Source organism: Chanos chanos, chromosome 8, assembly GCF_902362185.1.
Source record: "Chanos chanos chromosome 8, fChaCha1.1, whole genome shotgun sequence".
NCBI classification, from domain to species: domain Eukaryota; kingdom Metazoa; phylum Chordata; class Actinopteri; order Gonorynchiformes; family Chanidae; genus Chanos; species Chanos chanos.
In genome coordinates, this window is record NC_044502.1 from 47,778,755 (window position 1) to 47,803,709 (window position 24,955).

The window sequence follows — 24,955 nt, forward strand, 5'->3', positions numbered from 1 at the left end:
GCTGGACTTCCAGGAGTGTGAGATGGAATGACTCTCTCCATCTGTCCATCTGTCTGTACTTCATCCACGTGCAGCGTCCCAATCTGCTGTCGCGTGTCTGTCTCCTGCCTGCGTGTCTGTCTCCTGCCTGCGTGTCTGTCTCCTGCCGCATGTCTGTCTGCTGTCGCGTGTCTGTCTCCTGGCGCGTGTCTGTCTCCTGCCTGCGTGTCTGTCTCCTGCCTGCGTGTCTGTCTCCTGCTGCGTGTCTGTCTGCTGTCGTGTGTCTGTCTCCTGCCTGCGTGTCTGTCTCCTGCCACGTGTCTGTCTCCTGCCGCGTGTCTGTCTGCTGTCGTGTGTCTGTCTCCTGCCTGTGTGTCTGTCTCCTGCTGCGTGTCTGTCTGCTGTCGCGTGTCTGTCTCCTGCCTGTGTGTCTGTCTCCTGCCTGTGTGTCTGTCTCCTGCCTGTGTGTCTGTCTGCTGTCACGTGTCTGTCTGCTGTCACGTGTCTGTCTCCTGCCTGTGTGTCTGTCTGCTGTCGTGTGTCTGTCTCCTGCCTGTGTGTCTGTCTGCTGTCGCGTGTCTGTCTCCTGCCTGTGTGTCTGTCTCCTGCCTGTGTGTCTGTCTCCTGCTACGTGTCTGTCTCCTGCCTGATGTCTGTCTCCTGCCTGTGTGTCTGTCTCCTGCCTGTGTGTCTGTCTGCTGTCGCGTGTCTGTCTCCTGCCTGTGTGTCTGTCTCCTGCCTGTGTGTCTGTCTCCTGCCTGCGTGATTGTGTGACATGACACTGGTTTGTATATGCATTAATTACTGTTCTAATTTGTATAGATTAGAGTTGTTTAGAATTGTTGTAATAATTTCTAATGGGGATTATTTTCAGTGAATGAGAGCTGACTGATCATTTTTAATAAAGGACATCTGACCGTCTGTGTCACCTGGGCAGAGAGATGGACAGAACCATACAGGAAGGGATTTCTCATGTGTCCACCCAGGAGTGGGGCAGGAGAAGTCTTCTTCTCCATAGTTTTCTCTCCTCTCTTCTTTCTATCTTGTCTACCAAGGGAATTATTCGTCTGGACCAAAGGGTTGAAGCATGGAGACATTATAGGCGTTATATTATATTATATTATATTATATTATATTATATTATATTATATTATATTATATTATATTCAGGGTTTCCGTTAGCTGGTAATTACCGTTTTCTGCCTGGTAAAAGTTATAAGAAAACCAGTCAACTAAAAACTTGCCGGTCAAAATATCCAGCAATAATGCTCATACAAAATGTATAAGGAAAGCGATCCCTTAACAGGACACTGCACGCTACAAAGACACATTGGACACGTTTGATTTCAAGTCGGCAGCAGAGGACTTTGCCGCAGTGAAAAAAAGGAGAGAATAAAATGCTAACTGCTAGCACAAAGGCTACATCTGATACCATGTAGGCCTAGGATTTTTTAAACAGATGTTACAGATGTTTCGTAATATCCTACATTTGAGCGGTTAATGTTGAGGTTTTGCTCAGTTGTGACTGTTCATTAAATAGTCAAACTGATTTGAGGTCGTTGTCATTCTTTCGCCAGCCTATGTATACATTACATTTGCCTCTGAAAAATAGACAGTTATTGCGACGTGACCGGAAAGTTTCACATTTGTCCGGTAAAATAAATCCTTTCCCGACTCTAGACCGGGGAGGGGTATTCTGTCGAGTAGTGCTACGTAACGATATGTGCTTCCTAGCGGTTCTGCGCATGTGCCTATGGTCTGGAGACCCTGATTATATTATATTATATTATATTATATTATATTATATTATATTATATTATATTATATTATATTATATTATATTATATTATGTGAAGACGTTATATATTCTATGGTATTATGTTCACACTGTTCGCCTTGCATTGAGATCTACTTCTGCTCCACTCCACTGAGGTTCATTGTCTATTCACACTGCAGTCTGTGAGATTTAAAGGCCTGAGCCCAAATGCCGACAGTGAACCAGGAGAGTTCGATATTCACAGCACACACACACACACACACACACACACACACACACACACAACTGCAGTACAAATGCAAAGCTAATCCAACCAACTGAACTTAAACTTCATATAAAAATACAGTATGGAAATAGTATAAAACATTTCAGAATAGTTCAGGAGAGATGACTACACATAAGGATGATGAAAGTGCCACAGAAGTACCAAATTGTATTTTACAAGTCAAATGCAACGTTTTATATTTATCGCTTTTCTATCTTTGAATCCCTTTCCTGTGTAGCACAGGGAAGAGGAAGAGGGATTTTCTTCTGACCATGACGTTGGCTGTTTGTCTGAAAATATTTTTATCTGTGCACTTATAGACTGATCACATAGTCATGAAATGCTACAATTGTTTCACTGAAATTTTCCCAGATGTTTTGAAAACTGTCATTTTAAAAACAATGTTTCTGGAACCATTAAAATCACTTTTTAAAACTTGCTCAGGGTCTGTTGTGTGGTGTAATTACCATTAGCATTGTGGTGTTACTGTGTGACCCCTGTTGAAATGGAGGGTTTTGGAGCTAAATGTGGTCATTAGCATTGTGGTGTTACTGTGTGACCCCTGTTGAAATGGAGGGTTTTGGAGCTAAATGTGGTTATTAGAATTCTGTCTGCGTCTCTGTCGTTTAGCCATGATGGGCTTTTGGAGTGAGTGCTTTGCTCTGCTGGCTGAGGGGCAGCTCTTAAGTGCTCTCCTTAATTGCTCCGTCATTAATTCTGAAGAGAGGCAGAGAGGGGAATAAATTGTGCTCAGCGTTGGTCGATACATCCTGACAAAGAAAGAGAGAGAGAGGGAGTGACAGACATCTGTTAAATTCCACTACATCCCAGTCCACTCTAATTCTGTCATTGTGTGTGTGTGTGTGTGTGTGTGTGTATGTATGTATGCGTATGTATGTTTGTGTGTCTGTGCATCTCTGCATCTGTGTGTGTATGTGTGTCTGTGCATGTGTGTGTGCGTGTCTGTGTGCGTGCATGTCTGTCTGTCTGTGCATGTGTGTGTGTGCGTGTCTGTGTGCGTGCATGTCTGTCTGTGTGTGTGCGTGTCTGTGTGTGTGTCTGTCTGTGTGTGTGTGTGCTTGTTTCTGAGACTGGTTCTGTTCCTGTGAAAGAGTCCAGAGTTGGGACATCTCAGTAATAAGCTGACAGACTGAGAAATAAAACTGATTTCTGTAGTTACTCACTAACCTGTATTTTCCTTTTATTACAGATTGAATTTTGGGTTTCTCATATTTTACCAACCATGGTTCTGTACTCATTGATATAGATATGTCTTTGTTTCTAAGTGTAAATTGATGATATGTTTTATTTGCACGTGCAGAGCGGCAGGTGCATTAGATACATTCTGCTGAGTTTCCTTTGCTGTGACTGGCAGTGTTTGTGTATATGTCCATATGACATGACAGACATGGTCTCCACCACAGGAAAAACACTGGTCTCTGCCCACAGGCTGTGTCAGGCTTGGCTCTTCACTCTCTGGAATCTGAATCTCACTGCAGTAATTTTAGCTCAGGCCTGATCGGGAGAGAGACTTTACGCTCGTCGACAGGCAGACCCCTCTCTGAAAGGCGTGGAGTTATCTAGAGAGGGAGGGGAAAGAGAGAGGGGGGGGCGTTAGTGGAAATCATAGAACAGAGGAGCGTTTGGTACAGTTAGGGAGGTAGAGAATAAACGTGTGTAACAGAGTAAACGTGTGTAACATAATGGCTCTGCTCATTCTAGGGCTTTATCTGCCTTTTCTTCTCCCGCGTGCCACCGCACACTTGTCCCTTATGGACAACATTTTCTCCCTGCCTGCAGGTAAGACAGGGCTTCCATCTCTGTCTGTCTGTCTCCGTGTGTGTGTGTGTGTGTGTGTGTGTGTGTATGTGTGTAGAGTCAAGCTCAGTGTTTGATGCTCTTGGATGTTTATTCTTGGATTCTGTGTTTTTGTGTCTCAGACAGAGATGTACATGCTGTTTTTGTATTTGTCCAGAGCATAGCAATGCTTAGGGAAAACTACTGCCCCATTATTGAGACAGCTGCACCTACTTTTTTGTTTTTGTTTGTTTGTTTTTAAACTCAGCTAATACAGTTCAGAGGCATTTGTTAATTGCACATTCTGGGAACAATAGTTAGTGTTTCCTGGGCTTTCCTAAGTGTGAGTTTGATTGTAATGTTGTAGCTGTAAAGTTATAGTTGTCGTGTTTGATCAGTGAGTTGTAGCTGTAGTGTTTTAGGTGTAGTGTTGTAGGTGGTGAGTTGGAGTGCTGTAGTGTTGTAGTGCTTTAGATGTAGCTGTAGTGTTTTAGGTGTAGTGTTTTATTGGAGTCTTTGGTCAGTGAGTTGTAGTTGTAATGTTATAGTTGTAGTGTTGTGGGTTGTGAGTTGTAGTGTTGTAGGTGGTGAGTTGTAGTTGTAGTGTTTTAGATGTAGCTGTAGTGTTTTAGGTGTAGTGTTGTAGTGTTGTAGGTGTAGTGTAGTAGGTGGTGAGTTGTCGTTGTGGTGTTTTCGATGTAGCTGTAGTGTTTTAGGTGTAGTGTTGTAGGTGTAGTGTAGTAGGTGGTGAGTTGTAGTTGTGGTGTTTTAGATGTAGCTGTAGTGTTTTAGGTGTAGTGTTGTAGTGTTGTAGGTGGTGACTTGTAGTTGTGGTGTTTTAGGTGTAGTGTTTTAGGTGGTGAGTTGTAGTTGTGGTGTTTTAGGTGTAGTTGTGGTGTTTTAGGTGGTGAGTTGGAGTGTGTGGAGACAGATATCTTCTCTTCTCTTGTCTTTGTTTAAGGACGTGCAGTGTTGTAGGTGGTGAGTTGTAGTTGTGGTGTTTTAGGTGTAGTGGTGTAGTGTTGTGGTGTTTTAGGTGTAGTGTTGTAGGTGGTGAGTTGTATGTGTAGTGTAGTAGGTGGTGAGTTGTAGTGTTGCAGTGTTGTGGTGTTTTAGGTTTAGTTGTAGTGGTGTAGTGTTGTAGGTGTAGTGTTGTAGTGTAGTAGGTGGTGAGTTGGAGTGTGTGGAGACAGATATCTTCTCTTCTCTTGTCTTTGTTTAAGGACGTGCAGTGTTGTAGGTGGTGAGTTGTAGTTGTAGTGTTTTAGGTGTAGTGGTGTAGTGTTGTGGTGTTTTAGGTGTAGTTGTAGTAGGTGGTGAGTTGTAGTGTTGTAGGTGTAGTGTTGTAGTGTAGTAGGTGGTGAGTTTGAGTGTGTGGAGACAGATATCTTCTCTTGTCTTTGTTTAAGGACGTGCAGTGTTGTAGGTGGTGAGTTGTAGTTGTGGTGTTTTAGGTGTAGTGGTGTAGTGTTGTGGTGTTTTAGGTGTAGTGTTGTAGGTGGTGAGTTGTATGTGTAGTGTAGTAGGTGGTGAGTTGTAGTGTTGCAGTGTTGTGGTGTTTTAGGTGTAGTTGTAGTGGTGTAGTGTTGTAGTGTTGTAGGTGTAGTGTTGTAGTGTAGTAGGTGGTGAGTTGGAGTGTGTGGAGACAGATATCTTCTCTTGTCTTTGTTTAAGGACGTGCAGATGCTGTCAGTGTTCTGCCAGCTTTGTCTTTAGTTCTAAACTGTTTGGCTTCAGGGTTTCTGAGCTGATGAAATCTGCTGGACAGGCAGAGGAGTAGCAGCTGTAAACTCTAACCCTGTGGAACGCTCCAGATCTTGGATGAATTTGTTTCAGAGCTCTGACTGCTCATCTCTGTTTCAACAAAATATTTGATAAGCTTTAAGTTTGTGATGCAAATGTCTGAAAATGAAATCTACCTCTGACTGCAGCAAATTGACCCTGGTCCTTCCACTCCTATTCGCCCTGAACCAAAGTGTCGACATAAACACTGTCGACATGGGAGGTTTTCAAAGAGGGAGTGCATTCACATCCAAAATACATCCACAGACAGAAAATAATGCAGAGTCAACTTCAAATAAGTGTGTGTGTGTGTGTGTGTGTGTGTATTGTAGGCGATTTGTAGGGGTTTGAGGGGGGATGCCATCTCCCTTGTTAGCAAAATGACCAAAATGCATCCCCCTTGTTAACCTGCCATCCCCCTATATACTCTATAGAGTAGTGTCATTGACCACTGGACCACCTTGCCCCCACTGGCCACTGGGCCACCCCCCCACCCCATTAAAAAATAACAAATCACCCACTGTGTATGCATGTGTGAGTGTGTGTGTGTGTATATACCGTATATATATATATACCGTATATATATATATGTATATATATATATATATATCTGTGTGTGTGTGTGTGTGTGTGTGTGTGTATCTTCCATAACGATGTAAGGTTTTCTAAGATAGAGAGTGTGACTGACCAAAGCCACTGAGCATGTCTGTTAGTTTGTTTGTTTTTGTTTGTTTCTTTTCTAACCAGTCAGTGACTGTCTGTTTGTTTACAGGTTTGGCTCTTCAGTCTCTGGAACCCAAAAGGAAATTCAGCCCCTGCTGTCTGCTGAGCCCGCCCCCTCCCCCCCTCTTCCCTCCTCCACCTGTCATCTGGGAGAGACGCAACCGGGTGAGTTGCTCATGGGACCCTCCAAGTTCCTCAGAGCCACTCCCACAGTTCCTCAGAGCCACTCCCACAGTTCCTCAGGGCCACACCCACAGTTCCTCAGAGCCACACCCACAGTTCTGTACCGTGCACAGTTGTTCAATTACTCCTCCGCTGCTCCTCTCAGCTGCACTGATCTGGGACCAGAATTGTAGTGTTTTTCTCTCCATTCCCTGGCAGTTCAGAATGGCCAGTAGCTCCAAACTCTCCCTTTAATCCAGCAGACAACTCTCGTTAGCCTAGGAGGGTGATGGCTAACTCATGCATGAGGCTGATCAGTGATCAGTGATCAGCGCTGTAGACAGCTGGTGTGTCATCACATCCATGGGGGGGGGGGGGGGGACAGATGAAGAGCAGATGAAGCTGGTTAAGTAAACTAAGAGGAGCCCAGTTCAGAGGAAAAGGCTTGTAATTGACACACCTGTGGCCAGGCTTAACAAACAGAAACTGAAGAAGAGGGCGATTGTACCATTGCTTTAGGGTCATAATTTCAGCTGCTCTCAAACAGGGAGCACCCCTATAGTTCTGCAGCTGTGTTTATGACATCACTGTTGTTTACTTCAATCCCTCCTCCCATTGGTGCACTGTGCTTATGACATCACTGTTGTTTACTTCAATCCCTCCTCCCATTGGTGCACTGGGATATGGGCACCTCCCATGGACAGAGACTCTTGGTGGTCACAATCCTGCCACCAGTTAGTTTGTGTGTTTGGTTTTCTGAGCATCTGTTTGTCTTTTCACCACTGTGTGAGGATGTTGAGAATCTTTGTCAGCGTAAGCCCTCTGGGTGTGTAAGAGTGCCATTATTTTATGATAGACATATAACCCCATACTACAGTGTGTTTACAGTGTAATACTCGCACCCTACAAAAAGAAACAAACAAAAACAAACCCAGATAAATTAATGACATGCTACTGGAATAGCCCAGTATCCTCAGGTGTGTGTTAAGGTATCAGTGTCTGAAGTGTAAGGTATCAGTGTGTTTCGTGTGTGTTAAGGGTTGTATCAGTATATGTAGTGTGTGTTAAAGTATCAGTGTCTATAGTGTGTGTTAAGTATCAGCATCTGTCATATGTGTTAAGGTATATGTGTTGTTCACGTGTGTTAAGGCATCAACATCTGTCATATGTGTTAAGGTATAAGCATTGGTTGTGTGCTGAGGTATCAGTGTGTGTACTGTGTTATGGTATAAGTGTGTGTACTGTTTTAAGGTATCAGGGTGTGTAGTATGTGTTAAGGTATCAGTGTGTGTACTGTGTTAAGGTATCAGGGTGTGTTAAGGTATCAGGGTGTGTAGTATGTGTTAAGGTATCAGGGTGTGTTAAGGTATCAGTGTGTGTTAAGGTATCAGGGTGTACTGGGCTGAGGAATCATAGCACTTCTGTTGTGTCCTTGAGCTGCAGACACTTTAACACAATACATTCTTTCAGGGATAAACTAGAGATTCGATAGAGAAGAAGAGTCTTAAAATCTGAGACGGATACAGTCAGGGACTCAGAGTGCAGCTTAAAGTGACAGTAAATGTGTGATTTCTCTCGCAGGCTGTGGATTCTCCTCCTGCCACAGGGACAAAAGAGGACAAAGGCAAACAGAGCCACACTACCTGCTCCCCTGGTCCTCCTGGACCCGCCGGCCCACCTGGTCCACAGGTAGGAGTCCCATTCTTTCCTCTACCCTGAGCCTGCTTATGCTCTCCACAGAGAGCCCCGATAACAGAGTACACCCACGGCCAAACAGCTCAACTGTTTGATTTTAATTTATTCTCTGTAAATTATTATCAGCGTGAATTAATTTTTTATATTATTTATTTTAATCTTAAAGTTCTTTTTTTTTTAATTTTTCATTGATTTTTGTTTTTACTGTTTTAGCTTATTTTACTGGCCTCTTCTTCAAACATTCACTATAAAGAACTTATTCCTAACAGCAGTCGTAGCAGAGGTAACAGGAGATGTAGCGGTATGCCTGGTAAACAGTTTTAAGAAGCTGTAGTGAGCACTCAGTGTCTCTGTGCAGTAAAGGGTGGAGTGGCACTCAGTGTCTCTGTGCGGTAAAGGGTGTAGTGGCACTCAGTGTCTCTGTGCGGTAAAGGGTGTAGTGGCACTCAGTGTCTCTGTGCGGTAAAGGGTGGAGTGGCACTCAGTGTCTCTGTGCGGTAAAGGGTGGAGTGGCACTCAGTGTCTCTGTGCGGTAAAGGGTGGAGTGGCACTCAGTGTCTCTGTGCGGTAAAGGGTGGAGTGGCACTCAGTGTCTCTGTGCGGTAAAGGGTGGAGTGGCACTCAGTGTCTCTGTGCGGTAAAGGGTGGAGTGAGCACTCAGTGTCTCTGTGCGGTAAAGGGTGGAGTGGCACTCAGTGTCTCTGTGCGGTAAAGGGTGTAGTGGCACTCAGTGTCTCTGTGCGGTAAAGGGTGTAGTGGCACTCAGTGTCTCTGTGCGGTAAAGGGTGGAGTGGCACTCAGTGTCTCTGTGCGGTAAAGGGTGGAGTGGCACTCAGTGTCTCTGTGCGGTAAAGGGTGGAGTGGCACTCAGTGTCTCTGTGCGGTAAAGGGTGGAGTGGCACTCAGTGTCTCTGTGCGGTAAAGGGTGGAGTGGCACTCAGTGTCTCTGTGCGGTAAAGGGTGGAGTGGCACTCAGTGTCTCTGTGCGGTAAAGGGTGGAGTGAGCACTCAGTGTCTCTGTGCGGTAAAGGGTGGAGTGGCACTCAGTGTCTCTGTGCGGTAAAGGGTGGAGTGGCACTCAGTGTCTCTGTGCGGTAAAGGGTGGAGTGGCACTCAGTGTCTCTGTGCGGTAAAGGGTGGAGTGGCACTCAGTGTCTCTGTGCGGTAAAGGGTGGAGTGGCACTCAGTGTCTCTGTGCGGTAAAGGGTGGAGTGGCACTCAGTGTCTCTGTGCGGTAAAGGGTGTAGTGGCACTCGGTGACCAGCCTTGGTCATGTTGTGGTTAGTAAAAGTGCGGTGTTACGAATCAGGGTTGTGTTCCACATGTGAGACCCGTGTGAGCTGGTTTCCGCGGTGACTCGGAGACGTCTCTCTTGGCAACACATCAGCACATTAACGCTCCACTTATAGATGAGACAGAAATAGCTTTTTTTCCACTGCCTGCTCAGTGCTGCTACCTCTGTTCTTAGAAACACCACAGAGACAGACACCGCTCTGCACACACTCACTCAACTCTGTTCAAATTGCATTAATAATAGCGTGAGACTGCAGGCCTGTGTCTGTCTGAACTCTGAGGATTTTGATTAGAAAAGTTGTCATATTTTCAGCTGTCATCTGAAAGCTAGTTACAGTCAACCAATGAGGAGACAGTCAGTTTCATCTCTGCTAGAATTGTATGCTATAAACTCAACTGCTTGTAGATATGTGTTTCTAAACAAGTTTCCATAAAAAAACAAGGGACAAAGCTAACATTTTGTGAGACTTTAGGACTTTGGTTGTAATCACCTAAACAGGAGCATTTTCCTCTTTATGCTGATTATTTCCATGTCCTGAGAGATTCTGTGATCATGTTTGTCCTGAGAGATTCTGTGATTGTGTTTGTCCTGAGAGATTCTGTGATCATGTTTGTCCTGAGAGATTCTGTGATTGTGTTTGTCCTGAGAGATTCTGTGATTGTGTTTGTCCTGAGAGATTCTGTGATCATGTTTGTCCTGAGAGATTCTGTGATTGTGTTTGTCCTGAGAGATTCTGTGATTGTGTTTGTCCTGAGAGATTCTGTGATCATGTTTGTCCTGAGAGATTCTGTGATCATGTTTGTCCTGAGAGATTCTGTGATTGTGTTTGTCCTGAGAGATTCTGTGATTGTGTTTGTCCTGAGAGATTCTGTGATCGTGTTGTTTGTCCTGAGAGATTCTGTGATCATATTTGTCCTGAGAGATTCTGTGATTGTGTTGTTTGTCCTGAGAGATTCTGTGATTGTGTTGTTTGTCCTGAGAGATTCTGTGATCATGTTTGTCCTGAGAGATTCTGTGATCATGTTTGTCCTGAGAGATTTTGTGGTCGTGTTGTTTGCCCTGAGAGATTCTGTGATTGTGTTGTTTGTCCTGAGAGATTCTGTGATCGTGTTGTTTGTCCTGAGAGATTCTGTGATCATGTTTGTCCTGAGAGATTCTGTGATCGTGTTGTTTGTCCTGAGAGATTCTGTGATCATGTTTGTCCTGAGAGATTCTGTGATTGTGTTGTTTGTCCTGAGAGATTCTGTGATCATGTTTGTCCTGAGAGATTCTGTGATCATGTTTGTCCTGAGAGATTCTGTGATCATGTTTGTCCTGAGAGGTTCTGTGATTGTGTTGTTTGTCCTGAGAGATTTTGTGGTCGTGTTGTTTGTCCTGAGAGGTTCTGTGATCATGTTTGTCATGAGAGATTCTGTGGTTGTCTTTTCAGGGTCTACCTGGAATCCCAGGTCCAAAAGGTCCTAAGGGGGAAAAGGTAAGATCATGTCAACATACAGCCAATCAGCACAGAGCTGTGCCACTCTATGAAATATCTACACTTATTAAGTCAATGTTTTCTCCAAGTACAAGGGGCACAATTACTTCCCATGCTGCAGAAACTATTCTTCTGGAGATCTCTCCATTTACATTACTCCACAAGATATTTCATCTCTGTATGTGTAAAAACACTTTCATTATTACTCCATGCTATGACTCTTCAAAGTTCCAGCTCTTATAAGGTGATCTATACAAAGAGCACTGGATGTCCTTCGCATAAACTGGGACATCCCTCCCTCTGACTCCTCCCTCTCCCTTCCTCTTCCTCTGTTGCCAGGGAGAACTCGGACGACCTGGACAAAAGGTGAGAGTCTCCATAAATCATTCAATTTTCTGTTATAAGTGGATTTACTGAAGGAAAAAACAAACAGACAGAGAAGTCCTCAGGCCTGGCCAATGTCCTCACTCTGGTCCTCCTCACTAAGGCACTCCATCACAGCTTAATGAAATTCTACATGAACAAACACAACCTTGACACATATAACCCCTCTCCACACACACACACACACACAGACACACAGCACACACACAAACACGCACACACACGCTAAAATATGCACGCACACACACATACGCACAGATACACACACATACACAAACACACAAACAAACACAAGCATACACACACACATACAGGCATGTACGCATGCACACACAGACACACACACATACATACGTGCACACACACACACACACATGCACACATACGCGTGCACACACACACACGCACACACACACTTGCTAAGATCTCTGCAGAGGCCACTTGTGGTCACCCCATTAGATTCTGAATTATATCCAGCCCTGGCCCCTTTCCTGCACTTACACTGATGGGTGACTGTGGTTTCCTGGAAGGATTGAAGTAGTGTCAATATTGGACAGAGCTTGTATACATGTGAGTGAGTGAGTGAGTGAGTGTGTGTGAGTGTGTTTGTGTGTGTCTGTGTGTGTGTGTGTGTGTGTGTGTGTGTGTGTGTGTGTGTTTGTGCGTGTGGGGGAGGAACCTGTCAAAATGATCAAGGGGGCTGGATTTTGCTGGAACACCCATTGCAGCTCTAAAGGATGCAGAGCAGAGAGATTGGGAGCTTGGTACCACTGCGGGTTCATTTAGCTTTAGTGCTGGTGCTGCAGCCATAAATCAGTTTCCTGCCCACACGCCTTGGCTCCGCTCCTGTATGGATTTAATTAAGGCAAGAGGAGTGACAGGCCTCATTAAAACATTCCCTCTCTTTCCTACTCCCACTCTTCATCTCTCTCTCTCCCTCTCTCTGAATAAACCTCAGCATGCACACTGTCCTGTGCTCCATGAATCGAAAACAGAGACTTAAATCTTAGGTAGACTTAAACTCACCCAAGATATGTAACAGATAACGTCTCTTTCCTCACTGTGTGTCTTCTCACAGTGTGTCTTACCTTATTGTATGCCTCACAGTGTCTCATACCTCACTATGTCTCGCACCTCACAGTGTCTCATACCTCACAGTGTCTCACACCTCACAGTGTCTCACACCTCACTATGTCTCATACCTCACAGTGTCTCACACCTCACTATGTCTCGCACCTCACAGTGTCTCACACCTCACTATGTCTCATACCTCACAGTGTCTCATACCTCACTATGTCTCATACCTCACTATGTCTCACACCTCACTATGTCTCATACCTCACAGTGTCTCACACCTCACTATGTCTCACACCTCACTATGTCTCATACCTCACTATGTCTCGCACCTCACTATGTCTCACACCTCACAGTGTCTCATACCTCACTATGTCTCATACCTCACTATGTCTCACACCTCACTATGTCTCATACCTCACTATGTCTCGCACCTCACAGTGTCTCACACCTCACAGTGTCTCACACCTCACAGTGTCTCATACCTCACAGTGTTTCATACCTCACAGTGTCTCACACCTCACAGTGTCTCACACCTCACTATGTCTCATACCTCACAGTGTCTCATACCTCACTATGTCTCATACCTCACTATGTCTCGCACCTCACAGTGTTTCATACCTCACAGTGTCTCACACCTCACAGTGTCTCACACCTCACTATGTCTCATACCTCACAGTGTCTCATACCTCACTATGTCTCATACCTCACTGTGTCTCACACCTCACAGTGTCTCACACCTCACTATGTCTCATACCTCACTATGTCTCGCACCTCACAGTGTCTCACACCTCACTATGTCTCACACCTCACAGTGTCTCATACCTCACAGTGTCTCACACCTCACAGTGTCTCACACCTCACTATGTCTCACACCTCACTATGTCTCATACCTCACTATGTCTCATACCTCACAGTGTCTCACACCTCACTATGTCTCATACCTCACAGTGTCTCATACCTCACAGTGTCTCAAAACTCACAGTGTCTCATATCTCACTATGTCTCATACCTCACAGTGTCTCATACCTCACTGTGTCTCATACCTCACTATGTCTCATACCTCACAGTGTCTCATACCTCACTATGTCTCTTACCTCACAGTGTCTCACACCTCACTATGTCTCATACCTCACTGTGTCTCATACCTCACTATGTCTCACACCTCACAGTGTCTCATACTTCACTATGTCTCATACCTCACGTCTCATACCTCACTATGTCTCATGCCTCACAGTGTCTCATACCTCACTGTGTCTCATCCCTCACTATGTCTCATACCTCACAGTGTCTCATACCTCACAGTGTCTCGACCTCACTGTGTCCTACCTCATAGTGCTACTTTGAGACCTTCATGTAAATAGTTGTATTGGTGTCTACTGGGCTCCAGGTGGTCTGTGGCAGCATGTGAGCTGATTTATGTGATAATGTTATGTTTTTGTAGGGGCGAACTGGATCACCAGGTCTCCCTGGCCGACAAGGACCAAGTGGCTGGCCAGGACCAAAAGGGCCCAAAGTGAGTAAATCCCTCCACACAGCCTCAAAACCTGATACATAACGAATCAGAGATGTCCTCACAACACAACACTCAGACACAACACAGGAATCAGACACAACACAACGATGAAACATCCTCACAACACGCCAGTCCACACGCAACACAACAATCAGACACAACACAACAGTGAAACATCCTCACAACACACCAATCCACACGCAACACAACAATCAGACACAACACAACGATGAAACATCCCCACAACACGCCAATCCACACGCAACACAACAATCAGACACAACACAACGATGAAACATCCCCACAACATGCCAATCCACACAACAATCAGACACAACACAACGATGAAACATCCCCACAACACGCCAATCCACACGCAACACAACAATCAGACACAACACAACGATGAAACATCCCCACAACATGCCAATCCACACGCAACACAACAATCAGACACAACACAACGATGAAACATCCCCACAACACGCCAATCCACACGCAACACAACAATCAGACACAACACAACGATGAAACATCCCCGCAACACGCCAATCCACACGCAACACAACAATCAGACACAACACAATGATGAAACATCCCCCACAACATGCCAATCCACACGCAACACAACAATCAGACACAACGATGAAACATCCCCACAACACGCCAATCCACACGCAACACAACAATCAGACACAACACAATGATGAAACATCCCCCACAACATGCCAATCCACATGCAACACAACAATCAGACACAACACAATGATGAAACATCCCCACAACACGCCAATCCACACGCAACACAACAATCAGACACAACACAACGATGAAACATCCCCACAACACGCCAATCCACACGCAACACAACAATCAGACACAACACAATGATGAAACATCCCCCACAACATGCCAATCCACACGCAACACAACAATCAGACACAACACAATGATGAAACATCCCCCACAACACGCCAATCCACACGCAACACAACAATCAGACACAACACAACGATGAAACATCCCCACAACACGCCAATCCACACGCAACACAACAATCAGACACAACACAACGATGAAACATCCCCACAACACGCCAATCCACACGCAACACAACAATCAGACACAACACAACGATGAAACATCCCCACAACACGCCAATCCACACGCAACACAACAATCAGACCCAACACAACGATGAAACATCCCCACAACATGCCAATCCACACGCAACACAACAATCAGACACAACACAACGATGAAACATCCCCACAACACGCCAATCCACACGCAACACAACAATCAGATACAACACAACGATGAAACATCCCCACAACACGCCAATCCACACAACAATCAGACACAACACAATGATGAAACATCCCCACAACACGCCAATCCACACGCAACACAACAATCAGACACAACACAACGATGAAACATCCCCACAACACGCCAATCCACACGCAACACAACAATCAGACCCAACACAACGATGAAACATCCCCACAACATGCCAATCCACACGCAACACAACAATCAGACACAACACAACGATGAAACATCCCCACAACACGCCAATCCACACGCAACACAACAATCAGATACAACACAACGATGAAACATCCCCACAACACGCCAATCCACACAACAATCAGACACAACACAATGATGAAACATCCCCACAACACGCCAATCCACACGCAACACAACAATCAGACACAACACAATGATGAAACATCCCCACAACACGCCAATCCACACGCAACACAACAATCAGACACAACACAACGATGAAACATCCCCACAACACGCCAATCCACACGCAACACAACAATCAGACACAACACAATGATGAAACATCCCCACAACACGCCAATCCACACGCAACACAACAATCAGACACAACACAATGATGAAACATCCCCACAACACGCCAATCCACACGCAACACAACAATCAGACACAACACAACGATGAAACATCCCCACAACACGCCAATCCACACGCAACACAACAATCAGACACAACACAACGATGAAACATCCCCACAACACGCCAATCAACACAACAAGCAGATGCAAAACAATCTGACATCCTCACAACTCACCAGTGTTTCTGAAGAGATATTTTTATTACACAACACCAAACACAAAATGAAGACATTTCTTATGATGAGCTGTGTGTCTGTCTCTGTGTGTGTGTGTGTGTAAGGGTGAAAAAGGGGACCCAGGAATGATGGGATTGCCTGGGGGCAGAGGACCAATAGGACCTAAGGTACGACATGCCTGGAGTCAGTCGATTCACCAACACTGTTTACAGCTTCACTCTCACCTTTGTCACCTGTGCTTGGATAGTTACCAATACAAACATTTCAGCAGTAATAGTTTAATGTCCTGTTTTCTCCCGTTGCACTTCAGTTCAGTCTGCTTGTATAGGTGTGAATGTATGATGAGTCTCAATATGCTCTCTTCTCTACAGGGCTTACCAGGATATAAAGGAGAGAAGGTGAAGCTCTCTGGCTTTTATAGTTTGTGTATTTATTAGTTGATTTGTTTACCCGTTTTGTTGTCTGAAAAGCTGGTGGGATTTGAAATTTGAGCGAATCCTTGAAGTTGAGTGTGATTTTTTTTTGGTTAGGGGTCGCGAGGTGACCGAGGAGAGGCTGGACAAAGGGGTGAAAGGGTATGTCAATGCCCCTCAGTGTGTGCCCGAGACCACCCTGTTTACAGCTGTTTATGGTGTTACATAGTTAACATACTGACTATAGCCCTGATCAGATTAACACACTGTTTACATCATAAAGACACTGATCAGATTAACACACAGTTTACATCATAAAGACACTGATCAGATTAACACACAGTTTATATCATAAAGACACTGATCAGATTAACACACAGTTTACATCATAAAGACACTGATCAGATTAACACACAGTTTATATCATAAAGACACTGATCAGATTAACACACAGTTTATATCATAAAGACACTGATCAGATTAACACACAGTTTACATCATAAAGACACTGATCAGATTAACACACAGTTTACATCATAAAGACACTGATCAGATTAACACACAGTTTACATCATAAAGACACTGATCAGATTAACACACAGTTTACATCATAAAGACACTGATCAGATTAACACACAGTTTACATCATAAAGACACTGATCAGATTAACACACAGTTTATATCATAAAGACACTGATCAGATTAACACACAGTTTACATCATAAAGAGATTGATCAGATTAACACACAGTTTACATCATAAAGACACTGATCAGATTAACACACTGTTTACATCATAAAGAGACTGATCAGATTAACACACTGTTTACATCATAAAGAGACTGATCAGATTAACACACTGTTTACATCATAAAGAGACTGATCAGATTAACACACTGTTTACATCATAAAGAGACTGATCAGATTAACACACAGTTTACATCATAAAGAGACTGATCAGATTAACACAGTGTTTACATCATAAAGACACTGATCAGATTAACACACAGTTTATATCATAAAGAGAGATGAAAGAAAGACCTGTCTCATCATACCTCTGTAAAGCATTGAGTGGCAAAGTGAAAAGAAAAAAAAAGTCTGTCCCTGTTTAAGGGTTTGAGAATAACGCAGGGTTTGAAAATGCAAAGGATCTATGTTTGTCTGGAGCACAGTGGCAACTCCAGCAATCAGATATCCACACACCAACACAGACACAAAACAGGTGAAAAATATATTTTTCAGCGGTCAATGAAACATAATCGTAAAATGTTTTCTGTTTCAGGGCTCAATGGGTCTTCCAGGAATGCTTGGCCAGAAGGTGAGTGTTACTTGGTAAAACCCAGTGACGTGCATAAGAGAATTGATCTGTGAATCTGATTTATGTCAATGTCTCCTGTTAAACATTGTTTATAAAATAAAATGGACTGGATATGTATTTGGCCTGTCTGAACCTGAACTGAACTCAGCCAAACTGAACGGAACTAAACTGGTTTCTTCTGTATGACATGGCTGTCTCAGGGGGAGATGGGACCAAAAGGTGAGCCTGGAATCTCAGGGAACAGAGGGCCAACGGGAAGGCCAGGGAAGAGAGGCAAACAGGTGAGAGGAAGATCATTCCAAGGTTGTTATAAAGTCACACACAGATCCACCTTATGTCACCACAGATCCTCTGGCGTTTTGACATTAATGATTTTCTCTGAATTAGTGTACCTGCTTTAGTCCTGTGCTTGTTGAGCTGGCTCCCCCCCCCCCACTACTCCCTCTCTCCCCACTGCTCCCTCTCTCCCCACTACTCCCTCTCTCTCCCCACTACTCCCTCTCTCCCCACTACTCCCTCTCCCCCCACTACTCCCTCTCTCCCCACTGCTCCCTCTCTCCCCACCGCCCCCTCTCTCCCCACCACTCCCACTCCCCCCACTACTCCCTCTCTCCCCACTGCTCCCTCTCCCTCCACTACTCCCTCTCCCCCCACTGCTCCCACTCTCCCCCCACTGCTCCCTCTCTCTCCTCACTGCTCCCTCTCTCTCCTCACTGCTCCCACTCTCTCCTCACTGCTCCCACTCTCCCCACTACTCCCTCTCTCTCCCCACTACTCCCTCTCTCTCCACTACTCCCTCTCTCCCCACTACTCCCTCTCTCCCCACCACTCCCTCTCTCCCCACTGTTCCCTGTCTCTCCTCACTGCTCCCTCTCTCCCCACTACTCCTCCTCTGTGATGTCCTAATGGTATAAGTCATGTGAAATCATTGTGTGCTGTTATTTTAGGCTCCGTTTTCTGCCAAGCTGTTGTCAGTCTGTTGAATATATTTGTGGTCATAATGCCGTAATTTTGAAGATGACCGAGACAGTGATGATGTTGGTGGTGATGACTGTTTTGTGTGTGTGTGTGTGTGTGTTCAGGGTTTGAAAGGAGACATCGGTATGGTTGGTCCAATGGGTCCTCCTGGACCTCAGGGATCCCCTGGTCACCCAGGTCCACCTGGTCAACCTGCCTCAGGTGAGCTCTTGGCTCATACACAGGTAACAGACTGAATTAAATGTTAATTAAGTTTTATTCATTATAATTTCACTATGGGGTAGCTGTGGTCTAGAGGTTAGAGAACCGGGCTCACGACCGAAGGGTTACCGGTTCGATTCCTAGGACCAATGTCCATGGCTGCGTGCCCTTGGGCAAGGCACTTAACCCCAAGGCCCCCTGGGCGCTGCCCACTGCTCCTGGTGTGTGTGTTTTCACTACTGGTGTGCTGGATGGGTTAAATGCAGAGGACAAATTCACTGTTCATAGTAATGGAAATAATTTTTCCAACTGTGTTTTTACTGTAAGACAACTCTGCAGAAGGGGGGCTTGATGTGTTCCACTGCTGCACAGATGCATGGGAGTTCATGGGTAATTGGGGAGGAAAAAAAAGAGTTATTTTAAGGACAAAAAGGCTTATGGGAAAAATAGAAACAAGATAAAAATAAGTTCAGAAAAGATCAAATCAGTCATAAACTGTAACTGTAAACAACAAACTGGTGACGCTGTCATTGAAGCGCTGAGCCAGTAAACAGTGGCGATGATCACGATGACGCCCATGTGTTAGGTGTCCTCACTGGGCAGCACAGTGACAGGAAGTCTTAGTGAACTGGGTCAGGGCCCATGTGTTGTAGAGCCTCGGGTTTCCGTGTGAAGATAAGATGGGATTGCACTCTGCTGGGTGGGTAGAGGGACCCGGACCGTGGGGTCGCCACAGAGGGTAACAACAGATGGTGTATTTAGCAACCGAGATGCGTGATCTGTCCCAGGGGTGGGGAGCAACCACAGCAACCTGATCAGGGCTGCAGGAGATGACATCACGTCCTTAAACTGACAAATCAAGTGGCAAAGCTCCTCAGAGAGCTCGGTCTGACGTTATGTCACCGCTAAAGCAGAATCACAGCTGTAGCCACGCAGAGGTTTCAGGACAAATGAATCTAATTTGCTGTCCCATCAGGATAGATTACCATTTATGTATTCTAATACTATTTATACAATGATAACATTTAATACCATGTATGTGTTCTTAAGATACTTGTGCTACAAGCATTAATTACATTCTAAAATGGTGAGCTATCTTTCTGAGAACGGCTTCTCAAGTGGTTTGGAAATAAACTTGCCCTGCACATGACTAATTCTCCATGGAAAACCAGGAAGGACTGATGGAAAGTCAAACCAACAGAGAGGTATTTTAGTTCTTTATCTATTTCTTTTTCTCCTGCTATCGTTTCTCTCCCAGGACTCTACTTAGTTGGGCCGAAAGGAGAGAAAGGTCACCCGGGCAGCCCAGGACGCTGCGGCTGCAACGCTCCTCTGGGTGTCAGTAACAACCCTCCGTTTGACGAGCTGTCATTTAGGAGTAACCACCCCAAAGTCCCTGTGGTGAGTCTGAACACAGAGCAGCAACTCCTCTGTACAGAGAGAGACTCTAATGGGCTTTATTCAGAGACAAAAAGAGGAGAAATGGACACTCAATGTATCGAGAGCTTTTTCATTTAAGGACTTAGACTGAGGAGAAAGTGAAGTGGAGGGCCCCTTTCGAGAATCAGATCCAATCTGCTCATCTGTAAATGATTTTTCTGCAGATATTTGTGGTGAACAACGAGCAGGAACTATATCGGCTTCACACGGATAATGCCCTGGCTTTCCGGAAAGACCAGAGAGCCCTTTACTTCAAGGACATTGAGGGCTGGATGCCAATCCAGGTACCAGTGGAATTCCCAAACAAGGAAAATTAATATGACAGCTTGAGTTTGTGTCCCAATCGTTTGATATTCACTGTACATTGTTTGTCGATTAACCTTGTTCTGGGGTAATTTGACGCTGCCTGCATGCCTGCGTAGCCCTCCATTAGTCATATGTATTAAAACATTTCTAAATTCTGTAACAGACTTTGTCATTCCAGCTCACCCCATTCCAATCCATGGAACACGCTCCGGATGGGTTCTGTGGAGACGGAATCGTCCAGCCGGAGAACGGAGAGGATTGTGATGATGGGAACCGGGTGGTGACTGACGGCTGTGTCAGTGAGTAGGCCTCACACACGCAGCTCACAATGCACACACTCCACTGAGCTCCTGACTATTCACAACAAGGTGAGGAGGGAAGGTCCAAGCTCAACAGGCAGAGAAAAGGCTGTTACGTTGGTGGATATTAGCACCGCGGCAAACTATTCCAATGCTAATCAATGCTGAATGCAAGTGATCAATATCAGTCTCTCTCTCTCTCTTTCCTTGTCTCAGAGTGTAAGCATGCATTCTGTGGAGATGGATACAGGTACGAGGGAGCTGAGGAGTGCGACGGGAAAGACTTTGGCTATCAGACGTGCAAATCTTACCTGCCGGGGTCAGTGCCAGCCAAACTATCCCCATGCTCGCGAAATAAATCGTTTGTCATTTTAAAACGCACTACAAATGAAACAACTGATGATTAAATGCATTTCCCATATTACCCCTCATTATTTTCAGATCATACGGACATCTCAGATGCACCGCTGACTGTTTCATCGATTCTACAAACTGCAAATATTTCACATGAGACCCAGGAAGATGAAGATGCGCCAATGGAGCTCTCGACGTCTTGCTTTCATGGCATGAAAAAGACACGCAAATCAGACACGCTGCAAACCAGAGGCTCCGGAGACGGGATCACGCAATATTTGATTCAAAGGAAAAAAAAAAACAAAAAAAAAACGACAACATGGAAACCAGTGTAATGTTCTGTCAAGCTGTTTTTGGATTTGCTGCTGGTGAAGCTTTGTATCTCACTGACGAGGGAGATCTGCTCCCTGCCACACACACACAACCTCACGCTCTCCGTCTTACAGACTAAACCCGACTAGAGGACTCAGCCAAGACTTCAGACGCCATGTCCTGCTCCTCTCTCTGCCCACACTGCCTGCTGCACCCAGACGAAGACTGTTCATCGTTTCAGGGCAGACGAGTACAGGCTGGAAACTCAATACCTCAACGTAGTACTGTTCAAAAGGGCCGCCACCTTCCTACGGCCTCTTACCTGCCCTCATACCCAGGGTGCTGTGTGATTATACTGCAATATGAATGAGTGGCATTTTGCATGAGATAGCTGTAGCTATGGAAACAGAGGTCACAAACAAGGCATGTAACCAAGGCTTAAATAAACAGGCCTGCTTATCTATTAGAGCTGTATAAATAGACAGACCCAGACCAAATTAGTGTATGGAGGAAACCACGCATTGTTATTGAAGGCTTCAATCAGAGGGTTTCAAACAGCTTCAAGCCTCTGCTCATAGGGCGAAATGGTGACGAGAACCTTTCCACAGGCAGCGGATTAGTGCTGAGACTGCTAAGCCAAGCGCTGGCTTTTGAAACATCGAGAAAGAAAAAAAAAAAGGTTTCCATGCCATGGGAAAAAAGCAGAGACTTTCAGCTGGTTTTTATTTATTTATTTATTTTATAATGAGCTGTTCTTGCAGGTTGACCAGGGCATTATGCGGCTCTCTCCAGCAGTGGTCTTCAAAAGGTCACAGTTAGTTTAGATTGACGTTTCCCTTCCTATCTCAGGAAACCACTGAATAAAGATTCTCTCAACATCAGACTGTCCACCCCTTAAAGACATGGAACAAGAGCATGTTACTAGTCCGACGACATCTCAGCTCTTAATGTAACGTCATTTTACTGCTTATCTGAAGAAACTCTTTTAAACTTAATGATAGACAGGTGCAAACCCCCTGGTCCTCTGGGAGTTTTATTTGGGTGAGAACTATATTATGTGAAGGCTACTAAACTGTTAAACTGAAAACCTTTTTCGTACTGAATCTGCATTAGCAGAAAGCCTTTTGCTGCTACTCATGCTAACGACTGTTGTATTGACCTATCTGCACATCCACATGTTCATTTATTTCAAAAGGATCCAAATTTTTCATGTTCTGCAAACCCAGAGCTCTGTTCTAATATACCTCATCTTTTAGCCTTGGCCATTTGTGATCCAAAGATCTGCTGTATTTTACGCTGAATGGGATATTTTAACGATGTATAAGCTGCGTACCTCCATAAGCTAAAGGTAGTGTGCGATCACGGGGACATCGTGGTCCCTCATACATCTCTACAGCCACGGCACTCCCGTGCAACACAACCTTTAAACCCTTTAAAACCCTTTAAAACCAGTGTCTTGTTATTGTTGGGTTCCAGCTGCATGGCATTCCTCTGCTGCCTGCCATGTGACTGAATGAGGCTATCACATGTTTATCACATGTTTCTATCCGTAATCTAGACTAAAACAGGACAACCAACCTGTGGATGTCACACAAGGCTCAAGACTGTTTGCAAGATGTAGTCTGTTGTCTCACTGACTGTTATTCCTATATTTTGTAGACTGTGCCTAAGTGTGATGATGTAATATGTTGTAATACGTGTAGATAGAGATGTGTTACCATAGAAACGAACAGGTGTGTTTGCATGTCGTGTCCTTTGTCTGTACTTGGTGATCAGTGTTCTGTGGGACTGAGGGAGCCCTGGCTCCTGTCTGGACATATTTGATGCAGCCTTGTGTTTGTGATCAAAGTAAAGTCCACTAAGTCTGTTTGTAATGTATGAATATTCTATCTAACAGTCCTTACCCTATATTAAAGCCTCTGCTGAAGCAGTCAACCAAGTGAATCACATATACTGTGTGTTGTGTTTCTGTCTCCAGATGCTGTCACTAGTTTTGTACTGGAGCCTTTGTGGAGGTGTCACTGTCTCACAATGCTGATTCTGCTGTCTGTGCAGACTGTGTGTGGGCTCAAGTCTGGTACTGATTCAGCTGTCTCTCTCACTCACACACACACACACACACGCACACACACACACACACACACACACACACACACACACACACACACACACACACACAGACACCCACACACACACAGACACCCACACACACACACACACACACGCACACACGCACACGCACACACGCACACACGCACACACGCACACACACGCACACACACACAGACACCCACACGCACACACGCACAGACACCCACACACGCACAGACACCCACACACACACAGACACACACACACACACACACACACACACACACTCACACACACAGAGCAAAAACACTCTAGAATAAGATTTCACAGAGAACGAGAGAGGGTCCTGTTAAGAACTGTCCAGGTAAAAGAGTCGAGACAGGTTTCAGACCAACAATCACTCTTCTATACTGTCTGTATGTGAGCCTTTGTCTGCGTGGCTGTATATAAGTTTATACTTGTATAAATGTATGTGTGTGTGTGTGTGAGAGAGAGAGAGAGTTTTCAGAAGGTAGCAGACATGGGAGATTGTGTTTTGAGGCTGGGTTCAGCCCTGTAACTCCATTAGGAGGCTGTCTCACTGTAACCCTAATCACATCAGGCTGATTTGACTGTGGAGGGGTCACAGTGAGAGCAGACATAGGCACTTCTCAGTGTGCTGAACTCAGCTCTGATTTACTGTCCTGCTGCAAGAATGCCTTCATACACCAGGAGTGTCCACCAGCCCCTAGACAGGGACTGTCCACAGACGGGGGCGGCTCTTGGCCTGGTATTGAGTTTCTCAGTGAGTTCAGGGTGTGAGTACATGGCAGTGAGTGTGTGTGTGTTTGTCATGAGTGGTGGTTTGTGAGAATGAGTATGAGTACAGGTGTGTGCTTGGGACATGTGAGTGCAGAGGTGAACACTGGAAGTGTGTGTCACGGTGAATATTTGAGTGTGAACACTGGAATCGTGTGTCAGGGTAAATATCTGAGTGTGAATATTGGAAGCCTGTATCAGGATGAACACTGGGGTGTTGTGTCTATGTGGGTGAATATTTGAGTGTGAGTAATGATAGATATGTATGATATCTAAATATGTATAATGTATAATGGGAAAGTGATGTTTGTCGTAGCCACTAATCTCCTTCAGAACAGTGGAAACTTACCCTGTATACGACGACCTCAAAGTCAAGGCTTCCTGCAGACTCTAGATGTTTGACCTGCGACCTGT

The 24,955-nt window shown here is 45.0% G+C and overlaps 2 protein-coding genes across 4 annotated transcripts in view; both read left to right on the forward strand.

Moving 5' to 3' along the window:
* hacl1 (2-hydroxyacyl-CoA lyase 1) overlaps positions 1 to 189 on the forward strand; it is a 22,086-nt gene extending 21,897 nt beyond the window's left edge. For both annotated transcript variants that reach the window (XM_030781223.1, XM_030781224.1), the window contains exon 17: positions 1 to 189. This exon is cut by the window's left edge and continues 40 nt beyond it. The gene's annotated coding sequence lies outside the window, so the exon portion shown is untranslated.
* A 6,050-nt stretch (positions 190 to 6,239) lies between these two features.
* Positions 6,240 to 22,352, forward strand: colq (collagen-like tail subunit (single strand of homotrimer) of asymmetric acetylcholinesterase). 2 transcript variants are annotated; one of them, XM_030782290.1, is made up of 16 exons: positions 6,240 to 6,488; positions 8,067 to 8,174; positions 10,904 to 10,948; positions 11,288 to 11,314; positions 13,851 to 13,922; positions 16,137 to 16,199; positions 16,404 to 16,430; positions 16,563 to 16,607; positions 17,727 to 17,762; positions 17,963 to 18,043; positions 18,845 to 18,941; positions 20,200 to 20,342; positions 20,546 to 20,665; positions 20,851 to 20,986; positions 21,203 to 21,305; positions 21,428 to 22,352. In XM_030782290.1, exons 1-16 carry the CDS (start codon positions 6,303 to 6,305, stop codon positions 21,495 to 21,497), a joined length of 1,359 nt encoding a protein of 452 aa, XP_030638150.1. In that variant the 5' UTR covers positions 6,240 to 6,302; the 3' UTR covers positions 21,498 to 22,352. The 2 variants fall into 2 exon arrangements, with proteins under 2 accessions (XP_030638150.1, XP_030638151.1); XM_030782291.1 differs by having other exon boundaries at positions 20,866 to 20,986.
* Positions 22,353 to 24,955: the final 2,603 nt, after the last annotated feature.

What these genes read in the sequence shown, in the direction of transcription:
- colq (XM_030782290.1), top strand. Translation starts at nt 6,303, where the DNA reads ATGTCTGTTAGTTTGTTTGTTTTTGTTTGTTTCTTTTCTAACCAGTCA. An exon ending in ACCTGGTCAACCTGCCTCAG is followed by an intron (nt 18,942 to 20,199) that starts GTGAGCTCTTGG and finishes TTTCTCTCCCAG; the next exon opens with GACTCTACTTAGTTGGGCCG. An exon ending in TGCAAATCTTACCTGCCGGG is followed by an intron (nt 21,306 to 21,427) that starts GTCAGTGCCAGC and finishes CATTATTTTCAG; the next exon opens with ATCATACGGACATCTCAGAT.